This window comes from Anolis sagrei, chromosome 1 (assembly GCF_037176765.1).
Source record: "Anolis sagrei isolate rAnoSag1 chromosome 1, rAnoSag1.mat, whole genome shotgun sequence".
Classification (NCBI taxonomy): domain Eukaryota; kingdom Metazoa; phylum Chordata; class Lepidosauria; order Squamata; family Dactyloidae; genus Anolis; species Anolis sagrei.
Window position 1 is genome coordinate 16,321,022 of NC_090021.1, and position 25,189 is coordinate 16,346,210.

Sequence of the window (25,189 nt, forward strand, 5' to 3'; positions counted from 1 at the left end):
TCTGAAAGGTACTCTACAATTTTAGGGTTCAGCCTTTACTACCATACGTATTGAAACAGAAATTGTGCAGTTTAAATGTGTTTATTATAACAAAAGACACATTTTATTTGTCCTCTGGTTTGTTGAAGCAGTATGTCAGGCAGCACTTGCCACAGTAATGCCTGTCGAAGTGGCTGGCCATGAAGACTCCCGCCCCACACTCTTCCGAAGGGCACTCTCGCCGCAGCCGGCTGATTTTCCCATTTTCATCCACCTGTGAAAGCAAAATGCACATAAATAATGCTGGACACCTCAACCCAGAAAACCTTCATGCATGAAGCCATTGTGCCTATAGGCGGTACATTTTAAGAGCAGCCCAGCCTTCTCTCAAGGCTGACAACCCACAGCTGAAAAAAAATTGAATCCCAGTGAGGTTCGAGGCATTAACTGCCAGGAACAATATATTGGTTACCCAAATATACAACAATTTACATGACTAAACCCTTGCAGTTGAATCCATAAATTAATTTGCCTCAAATAAATCTTTACTTTACAGTTAAGTGCAGAAAAAAGTTGACAAACGCATGCAGAGCTACTGAGAATTTGCAGTCTTTGGAAACACACAGTATCACTGCTAACTCCAATCCAGAGCTGACAAATTCAAAACAGCTCATATTCAGTATCACAATTACACAGATTTGTAATCTATATATTGATTTCAGTTCATCTTGTCAAGCATTTCTCCATAAATTTAACATTTTGTCCACATTTATAACTTACTGTATATACTTATGCATAAGCTGAGGACTGGTTTTAGGATCAAAATTATGTATTTTGATATGACCCATACATAAATCAAAGGGTCATTCTGAAAAGAGGGGAAAGTTCCAGTACCACTCCTGGGCACCACTGCCATTTTCTAGTTACCTAATTAGGTAAATGTGAGAGGAAGTCATAGGGAGGAGGGAGCAAGCTTGTTTTCTGCTGCCCTGGAGACTAGGACACAGAACAATGGCTTCAAACTACAAGAAAGGAGATTCCATCTGAACATGAGGAAGAATATTCTGACTGTGAGAGATGTTCAGCAGTGGAACTCTCTGCCCCGGAGTGTGGTGGAGGCTCCTTCTTTGGAGGCTTTTAAACAGAGGCTGGATGGCCATCTCTCAGGGGTGACTTGAATGTGGTTTTCCTGCTTCTTGGCAGAGGGTTGGACTGGATGGCCCATGAGGTCTCTTCCAATTCTATAATTCTATGGAGGCTTACTTAATTAGTCGATGTAAGATAATGCTGGGAACCCTAACCTGGGAGAAGCCACCATTTAAAATTGTAACACATCAGAGTAATGGCTTCAGCTTTCTAAAGTTACTTGAAAGGGAATTTTTATACCATATTTCTTTAGTTTTAAGACACCATCCATTGTAAGCTGCACCCTAATATCAGCACAGCCACCATCAACAAAAATACACAAGATACACTTGCAATTCTTAAGATAAAACTCATTATTAGAGATGTTTACACAGAGTTACTTATCTGCATTACCTAACAGGTAGGGGCAAACGTCAGCCCTCCAGGTTGTTAGGATTTGTGGGAGTTGAAGTCCAAAACACCTGGAGGGCCCAAGTTTGCCCATGCCTGATCCTAATACGTAATAGCAATGAGTTACTTTCTAAACATGAGAAATTGTTTTTCAAAAGCAAATTCAAAACCTTCTTGCACCAAAGTTGCTCCTACCTTGTAGTATTTAAGGACAGCCAGCGTCACCTTCTTCCTCTTGTGCTTGTTCTTCTTAGGGGTGGTGTAGGACTTCTTCTTCCTCTTCTTTGCTCCACCACGAAGCCTCAGCACAAGGTGGAGGGTAGACTCCTGTTTACAGGAAGCATAATTTGTGAGAAGCAGCAGCAAGGCTGGGCCTGATGCAGAAAACTCACAGTATTATCCGTCCAGTTCAGTGAATGGTCTTGGGCAAGTCATTCACCCCAACCCACTCTCAAGGAGAGGAAAATTGTGCTCTCCAAGGAAGGGTAACAAAATAAACCCAAGCGCCACAGTAAATATGGATGCTGTAAATACAAGAGTTCAGTTTTCAGGCTGGCAGAGTTGGCTTGTTTTACTGGATGCAAAATGGATGCAAGGGAGCAACAACAACAACAAAACTTTATTTATATACCACTCTATCTCCCCAAGGGGACTCAGAGCAGTTTCCAAGTAACATCATCAATACATACAAAGTAAACAACATAAACATAAAATTAACAAGACAATATAAGTATAAAAATCACAGTAGCACATATATATTTAAAATAATCCTGCCTGTTCAAAGCAGGAGTAAGACATAATAATAATAATTGGATTTATTGCCTCATTTGAATTATTTTAATAGTGTTTCAGGTTATATAATACGAATTAAATTGCAAGCCCATTTTGAATCCCATATTGGGAGAAAGGTGAGATATAAATAAATAAAATCTTCTGATATCGAGGGCAACAATAGTTTCACTGTTTTGCCATGCTTATTTATTTATATTATTTATTTATTTAGGGTCGGCCTTTCTCAACCTCCGTAGAGGGACTCAGGACGGCTAACAAAGTGGCACCCCATGGCGCCCACATCAAAACATAAATATACAATTAACAGCAATGTAATAACAACAATATAAAACAGTATAAACAGTATAAAACCGTATATGTCACACAACTCCAGTTTGCTTTGACTTAGTTGTGCTTTTTGACAAAATGAAGGCCAGGTGCAAGAAGGAAAGATCATCTTTTCATTCTATTTTGCATTCAGGAGAAACTCATGATCAATTCCCCACCTGATTTAAAAGACCAACATTTCTTGACGGCCCAAAGTCATTCTGATGGATCAGGATTACTGTATGGATTAGTACAAGTTAAGGGTCATGTATGTACTAGAAGAAATACCTTCTGAATGTTATAATCAGACAGAGTTCGTCCATCTTCCAACTGTTTGCCAGCAAAAATCAGACGCTGTTGGTCAGGAGGAATTCCTAGTAAGACAAACAATATACATCATTGTCAATATTATTATATAAATATTTCTATCCCACCTATACCATAAAACCACGAGCTAGTGTACAGGTTAAAAGAATAATAATTTATACAGCTTGAAGCATATTAAATACATTAACATGACTCAACAACACCTACTTTCTAGCCAGACAGTGTAGTCATTAAAATACATCTGGAGGCCATTTATAGTTTTTCTGAAAATTAAACATTTTGTTTCTGACTATCTGGATACTTAACACTTCCTCTATGCAGTCATAGCCAGCCATTTATGAGAGGCCAGTGAAGCACAATTTAATGAAGAGGGGCACTGACACTTCATTAAATTGTGTAACAAGCAACACCAGTTTCTTCTAGACACATCTGAACTGGGTAAGGCAATTTTTCTGCATTCAATATTCAGACACTTCCAGTAGACACTTCCAAGGTTATGTGGCCAGCAAGACTGAATGGAGTGTCATTACCTTCCTGCAGAAACGGTACCTATTGATCTACTCACATCTGCATGTTTTCGAATTGCTAGGCTGGCAGAAGCTGGGGCTAATAGTGGGAGCTCACACCACTCCTTGGATTCGAACCACCAACATTTCGGTCAGCAAGTTCAGCAGCTCAGTGTTTTAACCCGCTGTGCCACCAGGGTTAAGTATTTTGTTACTTATCAGCTATTTAGTATCACACTACTTTGAGCAGATTTATTATTACATCATTTATCTGGAATTCTGAACTCCAAAATACTTCAAAATCCAACACTGTCCAAACAAGTGGCCAGACAGTGAAATCTTTACTTCCTGATGGTTCATTATACGCCAACTTTGTTTCATGCACAAAAATCCTGTATTTTTGGCTACATGTACAAAGTATGTAATAAACATACATAAATTTTGCATTTAAATTTGACTCCCATTTCCAAGATTATGTATGTATATGCAAATAGGTACATTGTTCCAAAACACTTCTGGTCCCAAACAATGCAGGTAAGGGATACTCAAACTGTAAAAATATACCATGCACATCCTATTCTACATGTTCATTAATGTTATACAGTCATATTTTGAACATTTCTAATAATTCCTTCCCAATTGTAACACTGTATTTACTGTATCGTTCCAAACTGTCATGGCGAGCTTTCCCCTCTTGACCTCCATACAAATGAAATGTGTTGGACAAGGAAGAAATAATTAAATCTACACGATTCCTTCCATATCATTATAGTTCATATGGAACCCATAAGCATAATTTTACTGTAAATTTGTTACATTTTCCCATTCTCTGTTTTCTGCATTTCTAGATTAGGGTTGTTTTATTATTTTAGATCTTTGTCTCTTATAATGAAGAATGTTTTAAACAGATACTGGTTTTTATTTTTTGTTGTGCATCTAAATCATTTCTATCAGACTAGAAGTACAAAACCCACATTCAGAAGTGGTTTTATGGTTCAATGCAAACTTTTTTTTTAGAAAAGTAGCCGTACAGTGTAGTGGGAAAAATTACAAACCCTGGAGGTCCAAAACTGTACCTACCTTCCTTATCCTGGATCTTGGCTTTGACATTTTCTATAGTATCAGACGGTTCAACCTGTTAGAAAAGAAGAAAGGCCAAAACACTTAGTAGATTCAAACGAGTAGGCAATACAGTGGAGCTATCTACAGCCTACAAAAACAATTAGCATATACGTGGAATAACACTTCATGAAACTGCCACTTAGAGGAGTTTTTGTTTATAAAGGAAGGTCGTGTTAAAAAATGAAGCAAAATATTGTATATCTACAAGGCACAGTTTCAATCCTGGTTATTCCCCACCATCATTAAATCACAACATCCCTGCTGTCTAAGGATGAGAAAGAAGCATATGATAATAGAGCTGGAAGAGATCACAAAAGCTATCCAGCCTCACCCCATTCTGCCATACAAGAATCCACAATCAAAGCACTCCCAAAGGATCACCATCCTGCTTGTTTAAAAACCTCCAGAGAGAGATTCCACCATGCTCCCAAACAGCACATTTCAATGCCAAACAGCTCTGTTGGGGAAGCTAACGTTTACGGTATCTGTTTTCATGTAGTTTTAATCCATTGCTCTGTATTCTAGTCTCTGGAGCAGCAGAAAACAATCTGGCTCAATCTTCAATTGACAGCCTTTTAAGTATTTAAACATGGCTTGTCCCCTCTTTAAGACTTCTCGAAGTAAACACACCAAATTCCCTACACCATTCCATACCATTTACCATTTTGGCTGCCAACTCATTTCTAGCGAAAATTCAAAGAGCTAGTTTTGACTTGTAAAGCCAAATATGGTTTAAATCAGGCATGGGCAAACAGGGAGGCTGTTAGGAATTGTAGGATTTGAAGTCCAAAACACCTGGATAGAGGGCTGGAGTTTGCCCATGCCTGGTTTAGATTTGAGTTATTTGAAGGATATGTATTAGAACACTAAAATTATCTGTGGAATGGGGGGAATGTACTTTTAATTGCATTTTTATTGTACCGTAACTTTTCTCTGCCATGCTCTAGCTTATATCGTTCTGGCCTTGGCGTCATGTTAGCGCCGCCCCAATATCCTTTCGGGAGATTGTGGCAGGGTATAAAGATTATTATTGGGTTGTTGTAGCTTTTTTCAGGCTATATGGCCATGTTCTAGAGGCATTCTCTCCTGATGTTTCGCCTGCATCTATGGCAAGCATCCTCAGAGGTAGTGAGTATTACAAAATGTGCATATGTATGCTAAGTCTTTACAAGGATCATTGCCTGTATGGGTGCGTGTTGAGGAAGAACACCTGGACAATTAAGCAATTAAGCTTGAGCCACTCTCTGAATGGAGTATAACATTCTTGTGCTTAATGATGGAATAGGTGATCAGATGATCAGGAAGAGACCGGATGGGACTTCTATACTACAGGAATTGCTGAAGATCCTGAACAATTTACTACAAGACTCCTTGCGCCAATGAAGAAGCAGAGAATGCATGATTTTAATGCATTGGACTTTTGTGTGAGTTATTTTGCTGGAATAGACTAAGTTTATTTTCAAGGCTGGTTATTTTGTAAAGCTGCATATTTATCTCTGACTACTCAAGAGTAAATTTTGTTTTTCCTTTTACTCTGACTCTGTGTGATTCAACTAGAGGGCTGGGAAGACTACTGGGTAGCTTCCGCATAGACTGATAAACCGCAACAGTGAGGTCTATTGGAACTAGGAAAAGGGGTTTATATATCTGTGGAATGACCAGGGTGGGACAAAAGACTCTTGTCTACTGCAGGTAGGTGTGAATGTTTCAACTGACCACCTTGATTAGCATTTGATGGCCTGGCAGGGCCTGGGGCAACCTTTTGTGGAGAGGTAATTATATATTAGATATATAAACCCCTTTTCGTAATTCCAACAGACCTCACTACCTCTGAGGATACTTGCCATAGATATAGGCAAAACGTCAAGAGAGAATGCCTCTAGAACATGGCCATATAGCCCGAAAAAACCTACAACAACCTGGTGGTTCCAGCCATTAAAGCCTTTGACAAAGATTATTATTATTTCACTCCCCTTCAACATCACCTTTGGTATTATTTTTTTTGTCGTGTCAGGAGCATCCTGTTGTGAGAGAAATGGCCATCTGCAAGGACGTTGCCCAGGGGACGCCCAGATGATTTTGATGTTTTATCATCCTTGTGGGAGGCTTCTCTCATGTCCCCGCATGAGGAGCTGGAGCTGATAGAGGGAGCTCAACCGCCTCTCCCCGGATTCGAACCTGCGACCTGTCTGTCTTCAGTCCTGCCGGCACAGGGGTTTAACCCACTGCGCCACCACCACCATTACTACTCATACCATGCATGGATGCTGCTACAGCCGATTTGCAAACTACACATCCCTGGACACTTCTATATGCAAGGGGGATGCCTGGCTTGAGAGCAGTACGTGTGAAAAAGATCTTGGAGTCCTCGTGGACAACAAGTTAAATATGAGCCACCAATGTGATGTGGTGGCAAAAAAGCCAGTGGGATTTTGGCCTGCATCAACAGGAGCATAGCGTCTAGATCTAGGGAAGTAATGCTACCCCTCTATTCCGCTTTGGTTAGACCACACCTGGAATATTGTGTCCAATTCTGGGCACCACAATTCAAGAGATATTGACAAGCTGGAATGTGTCCAGAGGGCGACTAAAATGATCAAGGGTGTGGAGAACAAGCCCTATGAGGAGCGCCTTAAGGAGCTGGGCATGTTTAGCCTGAAGAAGAGAAGGCTGAGAGGAGACATGATGAGGGCATGTATAAATATGTGAGAGGAAGCCACAGGGAGGAGGGAGCAAGCTTGTTTTCTGCTTCCTTGGACGCAGAACAATGGCTTCAAACTACAAGAAAGGAGATTCAATCTGAACACGAGGAAGAACTTCCCGACTGTGAGAGCCGTTCAGCAGTGGAACTCTCTGCCCCGGAGTGTGGTGAAGGCTCCTTCCTTGGAAGCTTTTAAGCAGAGGCTGGATGGCCATCTGTCAGGGGTGATTTGAATGCAATATTCCTGCTTCTTGGCAGGGGGTTGGACTGGATGGCCCATGAGGTCTCTTCCACCTCTTTGATTCTATGATTCTAAGGACGTTCCCCAGGGGACGCCCAGATGATTTTGATGTTTTATCATCCTTGTGGGAGGCTTCTCTCGTGTCCCCGCATGAGGAGCTGGAGCTGATAGAGGGAGCTCATCCGCCTCTCCCCGGATTCGAACCTGCGACCTGTTGGTCTTCAGTCCTCCCGGCACAGGGGTTTAACCCACTGCGCTACCACCACCATTACTATTCATACTATGCATGGACGCTGGTACAGCAAATTTGCAAACTACACATCCCTGGACACTTCTATATGCAGGTGATGTAGTACTCGGCCACCAAAAACGTGCAGCCCTCCAACAACAGCTGCAGACATGGAGTGGCTGAATAAAATCCCACATTCCCTGCTTTGACCTGGAATATATGGCAGTATAGACTCAGGGCCTTCCCACAAACCCAAAATATCTGCATTGAACTGGTTTATCTGCACTGTGAGGCCTACTGCTATAGCAAAGAGAGTATAAGCAGGCATGGGCAAACTTGGGCCCTCCAGGTGTTTTGGACTTCAACTCCCACCATTCCTAACAGCCTCAGGCCCTTTCCTTTTCTCCCTCAGCCGCTTAAGCCTGAGGCTGTTAGGAATGGTGGGAGTTGAAGTCCAAAACACCTGGAGGGCCCAAGTTTGCCTAATCCTGCTTACACTCCTAAGCATGCGGCCTAGCATCGCACTGGCTCCTTTAGCCGTAGCAGTAGGCCTCACAGAGCAGGTCCCTGGGCCTGAGAGGCTCCCTCGAGGCCTTAGAAGCTTCACTGAGGCCTTCCATGTAGGCCTTCCCTCCTCACCTCGAGGGTGATGGTTTTCCCCGTCAGGGTTTTCACGAAGATCTGCATGACGGCGGCGCCTGCGGGAGAAAGAAAGCAAGAGCCATGAGGGTCAAATACAGGCCCCAAAACCAAAGCCAAACGGGGAAAACACAGGTCCACACTCACCACACACCCGCTCCCGAAATGGCGGTCGCCGGAAAGGAGGGCTCCCCGGCCAAGCACGGGGTTCCCAAGCCCAGCCAGGAAGGGGCGTAGGGAATTTACTACAACTCCCGGCATGCCTGCACGCTATAAGCATCAGAAAAGCATGACGGGAGTAGTAGTTTTGCTTAAGCGTCCTGCCGCCGGAAGAGCGACAAAAGGGCGAAAGGGCTGCCGGGAGTCGTAGGCGGGAAGTGAAGAGAATGGGGCGAAAGGGAGGAGGGGGAGGGAGAAAAGAACGACATTTCCCACAATGCACCGCGACAGGTCTATTTGTCCCACCCCCGCCCTGGTGATTGACGTGCCTTGGATACTAGCAACAGTTAGTTGGTTGCTTGGTTGGAGGGTGAGTGCCCATAATAACACATATGGATGGTGTAGTATTAGGACTATAAGGTTGGGTGGCGCTGGAGGAAGAGTTAGGGAAGGCTCCTTACTTACTTACTATACTTACTTACTTATACTATATATTTATATGTACATACATACAGACTTATGCTGCTTATTTATACACACACACACACACACAATACAATATGTATGTATATACACACACATAATACAATAGTATACATAATACAGTATTATATCTATCTATCTATATATAGATATATACCACATATATTGCAAAATATTATATATAGATATATTTACATATATATACATGCAATATATATACACACAATATTATATATATATATATATATACACCTAATTTTGTATGATGTATAATATTGTATTGTGTGTATATATATATTACATAATATAATATAAATAATACAGTATTATATATATATTGCACAATATTATATATATATACACACACACATAATGCAATATACATACACACAATATTATATATACATATCTAATATTGTATGATATATAATATTGTATTATGCGTGTATATATATTACATAATACAATTTTATACATAATACAGTATTATATGTATATATATATATACACCATATATATAGCACAATATATATATATATGCATAATGCAATATATATACACAATATTATATATAAATATATATATATACCTAATATTGTATGATGTATGATATTGTATTATGCGTGTATATATATTGCATAATACAATTTTATACATAATACAGTAATATATATATATACACCATATATATTGCACTATATATATACACACATGCATAATGCCATATATATACACAATATTATATATAAATATATGTATACCTAATATTGTATGATGTATAATATTGTATTATGTGTATATATATTACCTAATACAATATTATACATAATACAGTATTATATATATATATAGCACAATATTATATGTAATGCAATATATATGCACACAATATTATATATATATATATAATATTGTATGATATATAATATTGCATTATGTGTGTATATATATTACATAATACAATATTATACATAATACAGTATTATATATATTGCACAATATTATATATATATATATATACATAATGCAATATATATACACACAATATTATATATAAATATATGTATACCTAATATTGTATGATGTATAATATTGTATTGTGTGTATATATATTACATAATACAATATTATACAGAATACAGTATTTTATATATATATATACCATATATATTGCACAATATTATATATATATATATATACACATATACATACACATACATGCATACATACACAATACAATATATAAATACACAATTTTATATATAAATATATATACACCTAATATTGTATTATGTGTGTATATATATTACATAATACAGTATATATACATATATATACACACAACAACATTATATAGTACAATATATACACATAATACAATATATGTATATATGTGTGTGTGTATATGCACATAATGCAATATATATATATACACAGTAGAGTCTCACTTATCCAACTTTCGCTCATCCAGCGCTCTGTATTATCCAACACAGTCTGCCTCCCACCTGGATCCACAGCTGTTTCAATACATTGTGATGTTTAGATGCTAAATTTGTAAATACAGTAATTACTACATAACATTACCATGTATTGAACTGCTTTTTCAGTCGATTTGTTGTAAAACATGATGTTTTGGTGCTTAATTTATAAAATCATAATGTAATTTGACGTTTATTAGGCTTTTCTTTAATCCCTCCTTATTATCCAACATTTTTGCTCATCCAACATTCTGCTGGGCCATTTCTATTGGATAAGCAAGACTCTCCTGTATCTTATATGAGATATATTTCTCCTCCCCCCCCCCCCCCCCGAGTATGTGTGTTTATTTGTACCACAAAAGACTGCTCCTTAGTTTGATGGATCTGGACCAAACTTGGCAAACAATTCCTAATTACCCAATTTAAATAATTGAGGAGTTTGAATTAAAAGGACTATCCCCTTTGGGCTGAAAATAATGGGGTTTGCTGTTTCATTAGGATGCTTACAATTATACAGTTAGATTAATTTCTCGTTATTCTAGTAGTTTGCATTTTTTCTTTCAGGCTTTGTTCGAAGCATGTTTTCCATCCAAAAAAACCAACGGATGCTTTCGATCCCATCTGCAAGGGAAACTTAGCTCGCTTTTCCACCATGAAGGCATCCAGTGCCAAAGCAAGCAAGCATTCAGTGCTGCCTCCCATCATCCCCGAGAATGAGAAGAAATTCCTGGAGAGCATCCAGAGTTACATAATTTCAGAAATTGAGAAAGTGGGCTGTACTGAGCAAGGGCCAGCTGAGGAGTATTACGTTATATACAGAAACGTGTTTGAAATGGTAAGCCACCACAGCTAAAATCACTTTTCAGGGTGTGTTTGTTGTGATTTCCTTTGAAATAGATGGAAAGTAGTCATGTGTACCCATTTATGAGAGACAAGGTTTGGAACCCCCCTCCCTTTTTTTTTAAGCAGAGTCTCCCATTACCCATGAATTTCCCATTTTGTTTAAACCAGGAAACTATAATTCACAGCTTCAGAACAATTAATGATTTTACACTGTAAAATTAATGCATTTGATATTTCAACTTCCATGGTACAATAGTATAGAGTCCTGGGAATTGTCGTTTGGTGAGGCACTAGTGTAGTTTGGTGGAGAAGGTTATGTGTCATGACGCCAGGGGTCTGCCTTATTCAGGTAGAGATGAACCAAACCAACTCCCAGTTTGTAAACAATTTAATTAAAGAAACACTTACTTTCTGGCTGTTTTAATAGTCCAAACCATAAAACATAAAGATAGCATTCAGCCACAATATAAAACAAAACTGACAGCAAACGCTGTTGCAGATTCAAGATAACACTGTAGTCAAAAGGTCCAGTCCAGTGGTCAAACATTGAGAGTTCAATGAGCAAAGTCCAGGGATCAAGAGTCTATACCATAGTCAAAAGCCAGTCCAAAGATTCAAGGTTCCAGGGTTCCAAGGAGTCAAGAGACAGGTCAGGATACCGAAAATCCACAAACCTGGGGGAAAATCAGCAGCATCTACCACCAAAATAAGACAAATCCTTTTCTCCCGAAGATCAGTTCCAAGGCTAGCCCATTATATCCAGAAACACCCAGCTGCAACCTATCTCTTGCATACCTCCACCCTTAATTGTTTTCACCCATGAACTCTTACTTACGGCTCCGGCCCAGCTTACTTATCCGAACGTATCTCTCTCTACATTCCACCTCGTAATTTAAGATCTACTGGGGAGGCCCTGCTTTCGGTCCCACCGGTGTCACAAACGCGTCTGGTGGGGACGAGGGATAGGGCCTTCTCAGTGGTGGCCCCCTGCTTGTGGAATTCGCTCCCCAGTGAGATTAGATCGGAGTCCTTCCTCCTCACTTTTAGGAAAAAACTAAAGTTTTGGTTTTGGAGCCAGGCTTTCGGCTAGTGGACATAGCAGCACTTAGACACTGAACCGGACCACAGGATTATGACAATTGGAAATGGATATGTGATTTTGATTAGGCGATTATGTTAGTATATGAGTATGTGATTTTAACTAATGTTATTGTTAATTTTCTATGTATTTGATTTTATGTTGTTGTATTGATATTATGGCATTGAATTGTTGCCTATGTAAGCCGCCCTGAGTCCCCCCTCAGGGGTGAGAAGGGGGGGGGGGGGTAGAAACGATGTAAATAAATATATAAATAAATAATTACAGATTACTCAGCCCTTTAGAATTTAGACTTAGATTAACCCTTCCATCACCAATTGCTAGGCCTATCACTACCAACCACCATCAACTGCAGAACATGATACATGATGCTATGGACCTCCCAAAACTTCAACGTGTGGTGAAAATAATATATATAAAATAATGTATAAATATTAAAATTAATATGGCGTCCCTACTTCACGGATTTTCACTTATTGTGGGTGGTCCTGGAACGGAACCCCCGTGATAAGTGAGGGTACACTGTATTCTCTCTATAAATCTTGATTCTTCAGTGGAAACTTGACCATAAAGTCATACTAGAGGACTCAGAGATATCTAGAGAAGTTTTCTATTGGGTTACAAAAAATACCAATTTTTGGGGTGGGGGGGGTTGCTGTGAGATTTTTGGGGTGTATGGCCATGTTCCAGAAGCATTGTCTCCTGACATTTCACCCACATCCATGGCAGGCATCCTCAGAGGATTGTGAGGTTGGTTGTAAACGCTCCTAAAGACTGCCCCAACGCTGGCAGTCTTTAGGAGGAGCCTGAAAACGTGGTTGTTCCAGTGTGCCTTCCCCGAAAATGGAAAACTCTTAGCAATATGTCCTCAAATGCACTTTAATATTGATTTAGGGTTGTCTGCGTGCCTTCATCTTTTTCTGAAAACCCTATTTTAATTTGTCTTACTTTGCTCGTGGCCAGTACTTTTTGATTTTAAATTTGAATTATTACATTTTAGGTTTTTAAATGCTGTATGTTGCGATATGTTATTGTTATTGCTTATTGTGTATTTTCTGTTTTGAGTTTATTTTAACTGTTTTGTATTGATTATTGTTATTGCTTTTGTTTATTGTACGTGCTGTGGGCTTGGCCTCATGTAAGCCGCACCGAGTCCCTTGGGGAGATGGTAGCGGGGTACAACTAAAGTTATTATTATTATTATTATTATTATTATTATTATTATTGGAAACTAGGCAAGTGAAGTTTATATATCTGTGGAATTTCCAGGGTAGGAGAAATAACTCTTGTCTGTTTGAGGCAAGTGTGAATGTTGCAGTTGGCCAGCTTGATTAGCATTAAATAGAGAGATATTGACAAGCTGGAATGTGTCCAGAGGAGGGCGACTAAAATGATCAAGGGTCTGGAGAACAAGCCCTATGAGGAGCGGCTTAGGGAACTGGGCATGTTTAGCCTGAAGAAGAGAAGGCTGAGAGGAGATATGATAGCCATGTATAAATATGTGAGAGGAAGCCACAGGGAGGAGGGAGCAAGCTTGTTTTCTGCTTCCTTGGAGACTAGGACGCAATGGAACAATGGCTTCAAACTACAAGAGAGGAGATTCCATCTGAACATGAGGAAGAACTTCCTGACTGTGAGAGCCGTTCAGCAGTGGAACTCTCTGCCCCGGAGTGTGGTGGAGGCTCCTTCTTTGGAGGCTTTTAAGCAGAGGCTGGATGGCCATTTGTCAGGGGTGATTTGAATGCAATATTCCTGCTTCTTGGCAGGGGGTTGGACTGGATGGCCCATGAGGTCTCTTCCAACTCTTTGATTCTATGAAATAGCCTTCCAGCTTCAAAGCCTGGATGCTTCCTGCCTGGTCGTTTATAGTCGTTTAGCAAGAGATACCTTTAGGTGGACTATAATAAGTTATTCTAAGTTATGTGGCTATTTATGGGCTCACCTTGGACCCTATCGCACACACCGTTTCGGTCCTATGATTCCACTTTAACTGCCATGGCAACTTCCTATAAAATCCTGAGATTTGCACTTTTAAGAAGGAGTATTTAGAATTCTTAGCTATAGAATAATTTCTATGTACTGTTAACTTTTTCCCGACTTATAGCACACTTAAAGCAAACCCATAATGGGATTCTTTTGGCAGAATTTGATTCTTCTTATATTCTTCTCTTCCCTGCATGTTTGAAAAACAGAGAGAGAGAAACGCTCAAAGAGAATGGAGCGTTTTCTTGCATGATAAATATGGCCAGATCGGGATATAAAAGTTTTAAATAAATAAATAATAAATAACCGGTTTCTCTCTTAATTTGACACAGATCATAGAGCACGTCAACACATACAAGAACATCCTGACCACGATCAAGCAGGAATACGATGCCTTTATAGAAACACTGAAGAAGGGCCAACAGAACGCATTCCACCTTCATGGGAAATTAAAAATGTTAGCGTGTGAAGCTACCACTCTTATGTATTACAAGAAGAGAATTAGCGAGCTGGAAGAGAAGTAAGGGTTTCTTGGAATGAATTAAACTATTGGGGGGCAGGTGCTCTCAAGGCATATGTCTGTGACATAAGAACATGCAACTCAAATGGAAGTAAATCCTATTGCATTACTCCTACCTAAATAGATATACAGTAGTATGACAGTGATTAAAGTAATACCAGCCTTGGAGGTAGGTATTTTATTCTGATAGGGATTTTTTCAAGCAGGGCCCTCATTTTAGTTTACTGTCTTTTACTTACTTAAACGTTTAAGTATGGCCTTCCAGGTGTAGTGTCTTGGCGGTTGATATGTAAGTGACTGTGGAGCCCTATTCTTGATCCACATGTTTTTCCACAGTGAGGACATCAGTTTCCAGGTAGAAGGCGGTCCCGATCAGGGTTGGCTTGACGCGTCTTCCTCTTGGCACGTTTCTCCCTTTTGCCTTCCATTCGTGCCTCTTTGAATTCTGCAGCACTGCTGGTCACAGCTGACTTCAAGGGCCAGGGCTTCCCAGTTCTCAGTGTCTATGGCACAATATTTAAGTTTGACTTTAAGCCCATCTTTGAATCTCTTTTCCTGTCCACCAACTTTCTGTTTTCCGTTATTGAGTTGGGAGTATAGTAACTGCTTTGGGAGATGGTGATCAGGCATTCGGACAATGTAGCCGGTCCAGTAGAGTTGATGGCATAGGAGCATTGCTTCAGTGCTGGTAGTCTTTGCTTCTTCTAGCACACTGACATTTGTCTGCCTATCTTCCCAAGAGATTTGCAGCATTTTTCAGAGGCAACACTGATGGAATCGTTCCAGGAGTTGAGTGTGACGTCTGTAGACAGTCCATGTTTCACAGGCATATAGCAGGGTTGGGAGGGCAATAGCTTTATAAACAAGCACCTTGGTCTCCCTATGGAAATTGTAATGTTTCACAAAGAAGTTCACAAATAATAATAATAATTTTCCCAAACATCACACAGTTCTAGACACTTGGGACGTGTCCGACGTGTGATCCAATACAACAGTGTCTGCTGTGGACTCATCTTGTTAAATTTCAAATAATAATAATAATAACAATAATAATAATAATAATAATAATAATAATGCTGACACAATATGAGGATTTAAAGATCGAACTGCACAAGCCAGTCAAGGTGGTCCCAGTGGTGATTGGCACACTGGGTGCAGTGCCTAAAGACCTTGGCCTGCACTTAAACACAATTGGCACTGCCAAAATTACCATCTGCCAGCTGCAAAAGGCCACCTTACTGGGATCTGCACACATTATTCGCCAATACATCACACAGTCCTAGACACTTGAGAAGTGTCCGACGTGTGATCAAATACAACAGCCAGCAGAGTGATCTTGTCTGCTGTGGACTAATCTTGTTATGTTTCAAATAATAATAAGAATTATTATTATTATTATTATTATTATTATTATTATTATTTATACCCCGCCACCATCTCCCCGAAGGGGACTCAGGACAGCCAACATGAAGCCAAGCCCAAAATTACAATACAGCAAAATAAAATGTATAGAAGCAAAAGTAACATCAAAATAAGATACATAAAATAGCAAAAAAAGTTACAAAATAACATTGTAAAATAAGCTAAATTCCCTTCCTCCCCTCTCAAAAGAACACTATTTTAAGATATCTTATTTTGACAGGTGGAGCAAGTGATCTGTTCATTTTTGGTATTCTGGGACAACTTTTCCGAATCTTTCCTGAGGTATTCAAAAATAATTCAGGGTTTCCACCCATGGATTCTGGTCCTCTCAACATACAAAATTCTGCTTTAAAATATAATTACTTTGCAGTGCATTTGGTGTTGAAATCTTAAGTGGTTCTTGCCCTTCCTTTTTTTTAGAATAAAAAAGATTGAGAAGAATTCTTCAAGAATTGAGAACTTGATCCGTAAAATGAGATCTTTAAGGGACACATTTTCGCCAAAACAAATGAAACCCCCAGCCAAGAAAATCAACCCAGCTCAGCTGATTCCAGGTAAGAGCCATTTGTCTCTCACGGAGAAACCGAGGCCCCTTCCACACTGCCATATGAAATCCAGATTACCTGCTTTGAACTGGATTATATGACAGGTTACAGCGCTCCATGCAGTCATGCCGGCCACCTTGGAAGTGCTTATGAACAACGTAGGTGGTTCAGATCCAGGGAGTGGGGTGAGCTCCCACTGTCAGCCCCAGCTTCTGCCAACCTAGCAGTTTGAAAACATGCAAATGTGAGTAGATCAAGGAAGGTAATGGCGCTCCATGCAGTCATGCCAGCCACATGACCTTGGAGGTGTCTACAGGCAACACTGGTTCTTCGGCTTAGAAATGGAGATGAGCGCCAACCCCCAGAGTCGGACATGACTGGACTTATTTATTTATTTATTTATTTATTTATTTCGGGCACTTCTACCCCGCCCTTCTCAACCCCCTAGGGGGGGACTCAGGGCGGTTTATAGCCGGCACAATTCGATGCCAGAATTCAACAGATAAAATACATAACAACAATGACCACAATAGTTAAAACATTCAGTTAATACAATAACAACTAAAAAGCCAATCTAATGGCCAATGTTCACCGAGTTCTAAAATCCATAAGTCCATTCAGCATTGCCATAGTCCTTCTCAAAATTCTGGTCGTCATTACCTTGTCAGTCTGCCAGATTACCCAAAGGCCAGATTCCATATCTATGTTTTCAGCTTCCTTCTAAAGCAGAGGAGGGATGTTGATGACCTAATTTCCCCAAGGAGTGAGTTCCACAGGCGAGGGGCCACCACTGAGAAGGCCCTGTCCCTTGTCCCCACCAGCCTCACTTGTGATAGAGGCGGGGCCGAGAGCAGGGCCTCCCCAGAAGATCTTAAACTCCGAGGTGGGACATAGAAGGAGATACGTTCGGACAGGTACACTGGGCCGGAACCGTATAGGGTTTTATAGGTCAAAACCAGCACTTCGAATTGTGCTTGGAACTGGATCGGCAGCCAGTGGAGCTGACCAAACAGAGGGGTGGTATGTTCCCTGTATGACGCTCCGGTGATTAATCTAGCTGCCGCCCGTTGGACTAACTAAAGTTTCCGAACAGTTTTCAAAGGCAACCCCACGTAGAGCGCGTTGCAGTAATCTATTTGGGATGTAACAAGAGCGTGGACCACTGTGGCCAAGGGAAAACCTTTACCTTTACCTATGATAGTAAATGCAACAACATTTCCTTCGAAAAGTCCATAACACCACCGGCAGCTCCCTTGATTTTTCCTCAGCAAAGGCAGAATGCTCATTTGGCTCCTAAATCAGTTTTGGACCTTCAGATATCTTCGGTCTACAATTCCCGCAATCCCATTGGTCCTGCTGAGTCAAACACATGAATTGTAGGCTGAAATGTTCTCTCCATCCTCTTTTTAAAAAGCATAATAGCAGTAATGACTTAAATTTTAGCCATATTTGTATGCGGCAGGCAGGCAGGCAGCCTGTGTGCCTTGGTCATGGTTTTAAGTTGGCCAGAAGCTTTGTCCCTTTTCTTCCTAACAGGCCTCAACTTCAAAGATTCTTTCGACATTGATGTTCTTTCGAACCATCTCGCTCGTCTGCAAAGGAGAGTGAAGGAACTGAGAGAAGACATGCTGACAAAATACATCCCTCTGGAGAACACAGCCGCAGTGGAGGTGAAACTGAACCGGGCACTGCAGCTGAGAAATGCGGCTGAAAAGGAGAACGAACATCTGAAGTTTTGGTATAGCAGTCAGAGTTGCAACTGTCTTTAGTTTTTCTTTGGATGGGTTATTTCTTTCACGCCTTCTACTCAATCAGCAGACTTGCTTTCCTCTTAATGTAGCCTTTTCCAGCCTTCTTGCATTCACTTAGGATTCGGGAATCAATTACTACGAAATTACTAGTAGAAGGATTACTAGTAGAAAAATTACTAGTAGAAGGATTGCATCATCAGAAAATGTCCCAGTGGGCTGACTTCACTAGACCTAAAGTGGAAGGAAACATGATCTTGCTTAACGTGTATTACATAAAAGGTTTTCTCATATCATGTCAGGAAACTATGGCTTCAATCCTGTTGTTAGTCCTGACTTGAGTAAACCCATTGAATCAATGGGATTTATTATGTTTTACTAACCAGCCCAAGAATTAATTTATTTACTTTATTTATTTACTTTATTTATATACCGCTTTTCTCAGCCCTCAGGCGACTCAAAGCGGTGAACAACATCAATACAAAACATCACGAGACAAGTATAGGGCAATTAAAAACAATTGTAACATAAATCATTAAACATCCGTATAACAATCATTAGCGCCTCAACAGTAAAATCAGAACCCAGTCTCATCATCCATTATTCAGTATTCCTATGTTCAATTACACTGATTAATCAGGTCTTCACTTTCCTCCGAAACGCCAGCAGGGAGGGGGCCGATCTGATATCTGCAGGCAGGGTGTTCCACAGCCGAGGGGCCACCACTGAGAAGGCCCTGTCTCTCGTCCCCGCCAAGCGCACTTGTGATGCAGGCGGGACAGAGAGCAGGCCTCCCCAGATGTGTCCTAGCTGGTTCATAGGAGGAGATGCGTTCGGAGAGGTAAGTAGGGCCAGAACCGTTTAGGGCTTTATAGGCTAACATCAGCACTTTGAATTGTGCCCAGTAGCAAACTGGCAGCCAGTGGAGCTGGCGCAACAGAGGAATAGTATGCTCCCTTAGTGCCGCTTCTGTTAGCAACCTGGCTGCCGAATGCTGGACCATTTGAAGCTTCCGAGCAGTCTTCAAAGGCAACCCCACAACCCCATAGTCTATACGGGATGTAACCAGAGCTTGGACTACCGTGGCCAAGTCAGACTTCCCAAAGTACGGGCGCAGCTGGCGCACAAGTTTTAACTGAATCTGTCAGCTGCTTGCGCCTAACCATTAGGATACCAATCCAAATTTCCTGCAGTGAATACCCATTGTATATGTGCAAAAATGAATACAACTAAGCAAAGGATCTGTCAAGTAATGCTCTGCCTTTGCTCTGCCTTGATCAGACCAAGTGTATCCAGAGGAGGGCGACTAAAATTATCAAGGTTCCGGAGAACAAACCCTATGAGGAGCGGCTTAAGGAGCTGGGCATGTTTAGCCTGAAGAAGAGAAGACTGAGAGGAGATATGATAGTCATGTATAAATATGTGAGAGGAAGTGACAAGGAGGTGGGAGCAAGCTTGTTTTCTGCTTCCTTGGAGACCAGGACGCAATGGAACAATGGCTTCAAACTACAAGAGAGGAGATTCCATCTGAACATGAGGAAGAACTTCCTGACTGTGAGAGCCATTCAGCAGTGGAACTCTCTGCCCCGGAATGTGGTGGAGGCTCCTTCTTTGGAGGTTTTTAAACAGAGGCTAGATGGCCATCTGTCAGGGGTGCTTTGAATGCAATATTCCTGCTTCTTGGCAGAATGGGGTTGGAGTGGATGGCCCATGACGTCTCTTCCAACTCTATGATTCTATGACCACACTTGGAATACTGAGTCCAATTCTGGGCACTTCAATTGAAGGGAGATGTCAACAGCTGGAATGTGTCCAGAGGAGGCTGGCTAAAATGATCAAGGGTCTGGAGAACAAGCCCTACGAGGAGTGGCTTAAAGAGCTGGGCATGTTTAGCATGCAGAAGAGAAGGCTGAGAGGAGACATGATAGCCACATATAAGGTCTTCTAGGGAGGCCCTGCTCTCAGTCCCACCACCTCCACAGCCGTAACTGGTGGAGATAAGAGACAGTCCTTCTCAGTGGTGGCCCCTCAAATGTGGAACTCCCTCCCTAGTAGGATTAGATTGGCGCCTTTTCTCCTGTCATTTTACAAACAAGTGAAAAGTTGGCTTTGGTAGCAAGCATTTGGCCCAGCATAATTATCTGTGCAATACAGTTAGAATTGGCTTTGGATTGATGAATATGAACCTGATCATCTGGCTTTGGATCTATGCACAATAGTCATCTAATGTTTGCACATGTTGTTTAAAATTGTTCTTTAATTGTTGTTGTTGTTCAGGCATGGAATAATGCCACTCATATAAGCTGCTCTGAGTGAGAAGAGCGGGATATAAATGTCGTAAATAAATAAGTAAATAATATTAAATATAAATTATAATACTTAAATAATACTTACATTAGGAGTCTAGTGTCTAGATCCAGGGGAGTCATGCTACCCCTCTATTCTGCCTTGGCCAGACCACATCTGGAATATTCTGGGCACTCCAACCGAATGGGAATGTTGACAAGCTGGAATGTGTCCAGAGGAGGGCGACTAAAATAATCAAGAGTTTGGAGAACAAGTCCTATGAGGAGCGGCTTAAAGAACTGGGCATATTTAGCCCACAGAAGAGAAAGCTGACAGGAGATATGATGGCCATAAATAAATATGTGAAGGGAAGTCATAGTGAGGAGAGAGCAGGCTTGTTTTCTGCTGTCCTGAAGACTGGGACACAGAGCAGTGGCTTTAAACTACAAGAAAGGAGATTCCACCTGAACATGAGGAAGAATTTCCTGACTGTGAGAGCTGTTCAGCAGTGGAACTCTCTGCCCCAGAGTGTGGTGGAGGCTCCTTCTTTGGAAGCTTTCAAACAGAGGCTGGATGGCCATCTGTCAGGAGTACTTTGAATGCGATTTTCCTGCTTCTTAGCAGGGGGTTGGACTGGATGGCCCATGAGGTCTCTTCCAAAGATCTTATGATTCTAAGTGCATATGAAACTTGATTTTCCCCTGTAGAAGTGCAAATATTGAAGGTCCTATAATGTTTTATTTGAACAGTAATAATAATAATAATACACTTTATTTATACTCTGCCACCATCTCCCCAAGGGGACTCGGAGCAGCTTACATGAGGCCAAGACCAACAACACATCAGTAAAACAACAAGAAATAAGCAAATAAACAATACAATTAATATAAATCACATATAGACAGTATGGTTTGCAAGTATGGAAATCATTATTTCCTTCTTATACAGAGATCAATAAATGTATTAATAATACATTCCTCCTCATTCACTAAATGACCAGTAGAATTTAGATCTTGTTTGGTCCTGAGGTTTGCAGATTGTTCAAGAACCAGGACCATGAATTAGTTATTCAAATCAGGATTTAGTATCTCTTACTTGAAATGTGTGGGATCAAAAGTGTTTGAGATTTTGCATATACATAATGACATATCTCGGAAATGGTAGCCAGGTCTAAACAAAAATTAATTTGTGTTTAATTAATTAATTAATTTGCGCTTAATTAATTAATTAATTAATTTGTGTTTAATTAATTAATTAATTTGTGTTTAATTAATTAATTAATTTGTGTTTAATTAATTAATTAATTAGTGCTTTGTTTGTTTGTTTGTTAAAAAATGCAATACAACTGTTTGGTTTGCTCCTGGCACGATAAATAAATATACACCATATGCACACAGTTACTTACCTATTTCACCTATTCTAATCCCTGTCAGTGGAGCCTGAAGGAGCCATTCACAGGGAATTAGCAGGGATCTGATATTGACTCAGCAGTATTTACAAGATATTCTCCTGTTTGCAGCTTTTACCGATTGACGCAGTTTGCAAATGTTGTGTCTATGTGGGAAAATTCAGACAGGAACATTGAAACCCTGCATCAGCTTGTCCATCAAATGATAGAAAATGAGAAACTCGCAAAAGGTAAAGAAAAGGAATTATCGCCTATGACAAAATGTTCAAAATTACAAGATTTGTGGTGGATGCTGAAATGAATGGATTTGTGTGGGAAATAGCTGTCTTTTCAATTGGGATTTGTTTGCACATCTCACTTGTCTCCTCCTTTGCCACATTTTGAGCTCTGTGTTGTATATCTCCTCCTTTCTTCTGTTTTCGGTTTTATGTTTCTGGGTCTTGTAGTGTGTAGTTCTCTATGCCTGGGGTAGCATTTCGTTTTCCCAGTTAGTCGGGCTAATTCCTATCCTCCTGGTCCTGCCATACCATTATGAACCTATCCTGTCTCATCTGATTTTGGAAGCTAAGGAGGGTGAAGCCTAGTTAGTATTTGCATGGGAGATCATCAGGGAATAGCAAAGATCTGGAAGGTCTAGGGAAGAAGCTTCTATAAATGTACTAGCCATCCCCTGCCATGCTTTGCTGTGGCCCAGTCTGTGTATATGTGTATATATGTGGTTTTGCACATGTATTGTAAGGTAATTTGGGCTTTTATAGTCTCTTCAGCTGTGTTTTTCAGTGTTTTTATGAGAGATGGTCACTCATTGGCTTAATAGGTGTATTGTGTCCAAATTTGGTGTCAATCTGCTCAGTGGTTTTTGAGTTACGTTAATCCCACTGTGTGCCAAGCTTGGTTCAATTCCATCCTTGGTGGTGTTCAGAATGCCCTTTGATTGTAGGTGAACTATAAATCCCAGCAACTACAACTCCCAAATGACAAAATCAATTTTTTTTGAGTGAAGGACATACATTGGGTTGTTAGGTGTCTTGTGTTCAAATTTGGTGTCAATTTGTCCAGTGGTTCTTGAGTTACGTTAATCTCACAAACAAACATTACATTTTTATTTATATAGATTAGCCATCCCCAGCCACGCGTTGCTGTGGCCCACTCTTGTGGTCATGGGGGTTTTGTGAGGGAGGATTGGCCCAATTCTATCGTTCGTGGGGTTCAGAATGCTCTGTGATTGTAGATGAACTATAAATCCCAGCAACTACAACTCCCAAATGTCAAGGACTATTTTCCCCAAACTCCACCAGTGTTCACATTTGGGCATAATGAGTATTTGTCTAGAGTTTGGTCCAGATCGATCATTGTTTGAGTCCAGAATGATCTCTGGATGTAGGTGAACTACAACTCCAAAACCAAAGGACACTGCCCATCAAACCCTTCCAGTATTTTCTGTTGGTCGTGGGTGAACTGTGTGCCAAGTTTGGTTCGTTCCATCGTTGATGGGGTTCAGAGTGCTCTTTGATTGTAGGTGAACTATAAATCCCAGCAACTACAACTCCCAAATGACAAAATCAATTTTTTGAGTGAAGGACATACATTGGGTTGTTAGCTGTCTTGTGTCCAAATTTGGTGTCAATTCGCCCAGTGGTTTTAGAGTTCTTTTAATCCCACAAACGAACATTACATTTTTATTTATATAGATTGTCGAAGCCTTTCATGGCCAGAATCACTGGGTTGTTGTGAGCTTTCCGGGCTGTCTGGCCATGTCCCAGAAGCATTCTCTCCTGACATTTTGCCCACGTCTATGACAGGCATTCTCAGAGGTTGTGAGGTCTGTTGGAAACTAGGCAAGTGGGGTTTATATATCCAGTGAATGATGTCCAGAGTGGGAGAAAGAACTCTTGCCTGTTTGAGGTATGCGTGAGTGTATCAATTGTCCACCTTGATTAGTATTTAATGGCCTAGCAGTTTCAAGGTCTGGCTACCTACTGCTTGGGGGAATCCTTTGTTGGATAACAGCATGTTATTTGAGAACACAGAAATGCTGGACCACTCTAACAACCACCATGTCAGACTACACAGGGAAGCCATTGAAATCCACAAGCATGTGGACGAATTCAACAGAAAAGAGGAAACCATGAAAATGAACAAAATCTGGCTACTAGTATTTAAAAACTATAAAATTACAACAGTAAATAGAGAGCAACACTCAAAAACAGGGGAATTCCAGACAAGAAACAATCAGAGCTAGCTAATCACCTCCCAACAAAGGATTCCCCCAGGCAGTAAGAAGCCAGACCTTGAAACTGCTAGGATATTCAGTGCTAATCAAGGTGATCAGTTACAGTTCTTTCTCCCACCTTGGACAATCCACAGATATATAAAGCCCGTTTTCCTAGTTTCCAGCAGACCTCACAACCTCTGAGGATGCCTGCCATAGATGTAGGTGAAACGTCAGGGGAGAATGCTTCTGGAACATGGCCATGCAGTCTGCAAAACTCACAACACATCCCTGTTTTCTGAGAACACAAAACAGGGATGGGCAACCTCTTGTCTCACTAGTTTCACCCACCGTGGTCAATGGGAATGTGATTTTGTAAGATGTGGTCTGAGTGGCATCAAACATTAATATTCCTCTGGATGGGTCTAACTTTTCAGGCACAATTGTGTCCAGCATTTCAAGTGTATTCGAACGCGATCCTGCCAAAAGCCAAGAGGCGGAAGATCTCATTGAATACATCGAAAGGTGAGCTTGAAAGAAAGAGTCCCTAATCCACTGCTTCTTCAGCTGTGGGTCATGACCCAAATGGGGCCCTCTTAGAATCATAGAATCATAGAGTTGGAAG

General features: G+C 40.7%; 2 protein-coding genes across 2 annotated transcripts in view; one reads left to right on the top strand and one right to left on the bottom strand.

Annotated features, from left to right (window-relative positions):
• Window positions 1-62: 62 nt before the first annotated feature.
• On the bottom strand, window positions 63-8,673 carry RPS27A (ribosomal protein S27a). The gene is made up of 6 exons (XM_060754574.2): window positions 8,526-8,673; window positions 8,379-8,437; window positions 4,527-4,581; window positions 2,902-2,987; window positions 1,711-1,842; window positions 63-253 (listed from the first exon to the last, which is right to left on the bottom strand). The coding sequence occupies exons 1-6, from the start codon at window positions 8,656-8,658 to the stop codon at window positions 104-106; spliced, it is 615 nt and encodes a 204-aa protein (XP_060610557.2). The 5' UTR covers window positions 8,659-8,673; the 3' UTR covers window positions 63-103.
• Window positions 8,674-8,829: 156 nt separating this feature from the next.
• CLHC1 (clathrin heavy chain linker domain containing 1) overlaps window positions 8,830-25,189 on the top strand; it is a 28,305-nt gene continuing 11,945 nt past the window's right edge. Inside the window, exons 1-7 of the mRNA XM_060754573.2 lie at window positions 8,830-8,907; window positions 11,063-11,333; window positions 14,756-14,943; window positions 16,786-16,919; window positions 18,447-18,648; window positions 22,464-22,582; window positions 25,002-25,089. Coding sequence (XP_060610556.2) covers window positions 11,151-11,333; window positions 14,756-14,943; window positions 16,786-16,919; window positions 18,447-18,648; window positions 22,464-22,582; window positions 25,002-25,089 — 914 coding nt within the window. The 5' untranslated portion in view covers window positions 8,830-8,907; window positions 11,063-11,150. The remainder of the gene's footprint in view (window positions 8,908-11,062; window positions 11,334-14,755; window positions 14,944-16,785; window positions 16,920-18,446; window positions 18,649-22,463; window positions 22,583-25,001; window positions 25,090-25,189) is intronic.

What these genes read in the sequence shown, in the direction of transcription:
- RPS27A (XM_060754574.2), bottom strand. Translation starts at nt 8,658, where the DNA reads ATGCTTATAGCGTGCAGGCATGCCGGGAGTTGTAGTAAATTCCCTACG. An exon ending in GGAAAACCATCACCCTCGAG is followed by an intron (nt 4,582 to 8,378) that starts GTGAGGAGGGAA and finishes CTTTTCTAACAG; the next exon opens with GTTGAACCGTCTGATACTAT. An exon ending in CAAGATCCAGGATAAGGAAG is followed by an intron (nt 2,988 to 4,526) that starts GTAGGTACAGTT and finishes TTGTCTTACTAG; the next exon opens with GAATTCCTCCTGACCAACAG.